Source organism: Diceros bicornis, chromosome 32, assembly GCF_020826845.1.
Source record: "Diceros bicornis minor isolate mBicDic1 chromosome 32, mDicBic1.mat.cur, whole genome shotgun sequence".
NCBI classification, from domain to species: domain Eukaryota; kingdom Metazoa; phylum Chordata; class Mammalia; order Perissodactyla; family Rhinocerotidae; genus Diceros; species Diceros bicornis.
Genome location: NC_080771.1, coordinates 18,835,559 through 18,839,256, shown reverse-complemented (window position 1 = coordinate 18,839,256; position 3,698 = coordinate 18,835,559). Strand labels below are relative to the sequence as shown.

General features: G+C 53.0%; 1 protein-coding gene across 4 annotated transcripts; it reads right to left on the bottom strand.

Moving 5' to 3' along the window:
- Positions 1–338: 338 nt before the first annotated feature.
- On the bottom strand, positions 339–3,409 carry PDP2 (pyruvate dehydrogenase phosphatase catalytic subunit 2). Of its 4 annotated transcripts, none has more exons than XM_058527970.1 (3): positions 3,302–3,409; positions 2,688–2,826; positions 339–2,081 (listed from the first exon to the last, which is right to left on the bottom strand). In XM_058527970.1, exon 3 carries the CDS (start codon positions 2,011–2,013, stop codon positions 424–426), a length of 1,590 nt encoding a protein of 529 aa, XP_058383953.1. In that variant the 5' UTR covers positions 2,014–2,081; positions 2,688–2,826; positions 3,302–3,409; the 3' UTR covers positions 339–423. The 4 variants fall into 4 exon arrangements, with proteins under 4 accessions (XP_058383953.1, XP_058383955.1, XP_058383954.1 ...); XM_058527972.1 differs by having other exon boundaries at positions 339–2,074; XM_058527971.1 differs by lacking the exon at positions 2,688–2,826.
- Between the last annotated feature and the right edge of the window lie 289 nt (positions 3,410–3,698).

The window sequence follows — 3,698 nt, the reverse complement described above, 5'->3', positions numbered from 1 at the left end:
GAAGTCCATGATTGTGAATTGAGAAAAATTATCAAGTTTGCAGATTTTGTAGCAAGATCTCAGAAGATCCTGAAGTTCTCCATAGTCTTAGAATCATGATTAAATTTGCCCTTTGAAGGCCCCGGCTGACACAGTTTAACAACAGTGTCTTTATAAAAGGACTTGGGCTGTGTGAGCCCAAGCCAGCTCTACAGTCTCTATGCTCTGCCCTCTCTGTGTAGAAGAGCTCACCAAAACACACAAGGACATGAAATCACTGCTACTGTATTTAAACCTAGCCTGCTTTTCTCGTGTTAGTCTATTATTAAGCAAGCTACATCTGCCTGCCCTTTTAACAGTAAGGGTTGAATAGCCAGTTTAAGAACAAGTGAAAATGTCTTAGAAGAGCATTTAAGTTAACCTTGGCAATAGGATGGGAGACTCTTAACCCCCCTTGTAATAGGCATCAATTGAGTCTGAGTTAAAATACACCACAGTGACAGTGATATCATCCCGGTACATCCTCGCCAAGTCCTCTGGCAACGTCAGCATGGCTGTCAGTCGCTCGGGCTCCATCTCCCCATACTCGTTGCTCCCTATGGCGTGTCTGATCAGATGTGTGGCTGCATTCTGGTCAGCAGCGTGGAGCCCCTGGGCTTTCCTCTGCAGCAGCAGGCTCTGCATGAGTCTCAGGTTGGCAGGTCTCCGGGCCAGGTCTGGCTTGTGCCGACCAGCTTCAGCCAGGTGCTCCACCACCAGCCTCACTACATCCTCATTGCCCAGCACGTCCCACAGGCCGTCTGAAGCCAGCACAAGGAACTTATCCTGGGGCCTCAGCCTGTGGTATGTGACCTCGGGCTTGGCAGTCAGGTAGGGTGGAGTATAGTAGTGCGGGGGGGTGAACTGGTAAATGTTGAGGGCCTCGGTGTCAAAGCCCCTCTCTAGGACACTGCGCTGCAGCTCCTTGCTCCACTTTAGCTGCACATCCCCGAAGGCCCTGCAGGGCATGAGGACACCCAGCAACCTGTCATCCATGATGACTGTCCTGTCCTCTGATGCGGGATGCTCCCTCTTTAGCCGTGATAGCTCAGCCTGGTTCCAGGCATTGTGGTCACGGGTGAGGGGCAGACAAGACCACATGCCATTGTCCTCCTGAACACCAAGGATGGCCCGACAGTCACCTGTGTTTGCCACATGCAAGTGAACTCCATCAACATGGGCCATGCAAGCTGTTGCCCCGGAGAAAGCGACCTGGAGTGAAAGGTTCCTTGTCATCTCATCTTCCAGGGGGGCCTGGATTTCCAGCGAGATGTCAGAATCCAGTCTCTGGAAGGAATACATTAATGCTTCCTCAATGTTCAGTCCCATTTCCATGTTCAGGTCAAGCAGCTCCTGCCAGTAGACACGGAGGTGATCAAGGTGTACTGATGTAACATCCTTGTAGATACTGTCCCCTGGGTGCTTGAGCCACTGCAGGATGGGCAGCAGGGGCTTCATGCTTTCCACCGCTCCCTCCATCTGCTCCAGGGTCTGCTGGGACATCAGTGACACTGCCACATAGTAGAACAGCCTCTCGCTCACTGCTTGAGCACATGCATGGCCACCATGTCCATCAAAGATGCCAAACATCAGCCCATTCGTCTGTAGGCAGGAGGCTACACCTCGCCGGTCCTCCACTGGGGAATTGGCAGCCAGCTGGTTGCTCTCAAACCGCAACACGGAATTTGGGACTCCATTGAGGTCAAGAATCTTGTGGGCCGACTCACCGGCTCGAAGCACTTCAGGTACCTGCTCAGGGTTGAGCTGTAAGTGGAAATCATCTTCCTCTGTCCAAGTGTGTCTGTAGGCTTTCCGTAGAGCAAACCCACCACATGGGGTATTGTTTTCTAGGGTGGCTGGTGCCTGGGAAAAGAGCCTCCATTTTGATTTATTCCTATTTGAGGCACACCTTGAATATAAACGTCTGCCTCCTTGTAATGTGGCAATGCTGTTCCTTGCAGAATTGAAGATCCAGTAGGACACAGTACTTGACATTCTGAGGCTATATCTATCAGCAAATGTATTCCTTCAGCAAAAGGGTATTTTTTTTTCAAACCTGAAAACTTAGAGTTTAAAAAAGGTAGTTATTACTTTTATCATTAGGTGTATACTCCTCCAGTTACTCTGTACACATTGTTATATAGTTGTAACCACAACTTAGAATCTGGTTTTCCTGTTAGAGCATTTTATTTATATTACATTTCATGGATGCATAATATCCTATTTTGGCATAAACAATCAATTTACTTAACTATTTTCTATTGTTGGGGATTTGGGAGTCCTTTCCACTGGCTCACTATTTATAAAACACCAAAGGGTACTGCCTTATGCATCAATATTTTCCCTACTTAGGTTTTAACCTACTTATTTCCCAAAGGAGGAATCAGTAGGGCAACTGACGTTGCCAAACTGATTTTCAAAAAGTTCACATCTGCCTCCACAAGGGCATGAAGGAAACAGTTTCCCAGCACCTTCAACAGCCTCTGGTGATATTGTTCCTTAGACAAAAAAAGCTGCTCTATTTTCTTGGGTGACACGGGGGGAGGAGCGTTTCCCACGTGTTTTCGGATTTTGTTAATGAATAATGCCCTCCCCAAGTTTGTCTATTAGGGTATCGACAGCTCCCAGAACTGAGGACCGTCCCCCTCTCCCCAGCCCACCCGTTGAACCTGGGTCAGGAGCGGCCGGTCAGGGCATGCAGAGGGCCCCTGGGGCCCCCCACTCCTCTTCTGCCTGGTAGAGAAGCCAGGCAGTGGTGTCCGGCGCAAGGCGGTCGGCCGCAGTCCAGACCCAAACAATATCGCGTCCCTAAAGAAAACAAACAGGTCCCAAGTTCAAGCCTGTGACCCACAGCCTCATAGATAAGAGCGTGGCCTCCAGGGTCCACCGCGCCGGATCTCCCTCAAACCCTGGCGCAGCCACGTCCCTGAGCCCCAGAGTCCCAGCCTGTAAAATAGGGGAATTCAGTCGAGACGCCGAGCTCACAGGGGTGTTCCAAGGGTTAAAGCATGTGCGTGCCCCAGTTGCCAAGCGTTCTCGGCGAGAACGCGAGCCCACGTGGCGCGTGCGCGCGAGTGGGGTGACCGTAGCTGCGGGCCAGGCCCTTCCCTGTCGGCTGCGGGCCCGCCCCCTCACCTCACCTCACCTCCGCTCTCCAACCCATCACACGAGCCGATGGCGCGGGCCGGAGAGGGCAGGGCGCCGGCGTTGCCCGGCAGGGTTAGAGGCGTCCACATCCCGCACTCATCCCCTTCCCTACCTCGGACCCTCGCCCTCCTCTCACCAGTTTGCCCCACTGCCGCCGGGTCAGTGCCGTCAGCTTGGCGCCTGCACACGATGCCACTGCTGCCTCCACCCTGGCCTCGCCTCCCTGAAGCAGCTCCCACTGCAGATCCAGCTCTAGAAGGAAGCATCCTCTCGCCAGCCTTTATTGGCTCATCTGCGGAGGTGGGCGCTTGACGGACAGTGGAACTGCCCAATGGCTGAGCAGGGCGAGTGGGCAGGCAGAAGGGCTGGACCCGGAAGGGCCAAATCCGGTTGATCCCCGCCCACCCCGGGGCTGTGAAGGTGGCTAGGCTGCCCAGGGGCCATGGGATCAGGTCGTCATGTGGCTGAGCATCACCACTGTGTGACCGCCTCCACTCTGCACACCCCAAGCTCAGCAGCCTCTCCAATTCTTT

What these genes read in the sequence shown, in the direction of transcription:
- PDP2 (XM_058527970.1), bottom strand. Translation starts at nt 2,013, where the DNA reads ATGTCAAGTACTGTGTCCTACTGGATCTTCAATTCTGCAAGGAACAGC.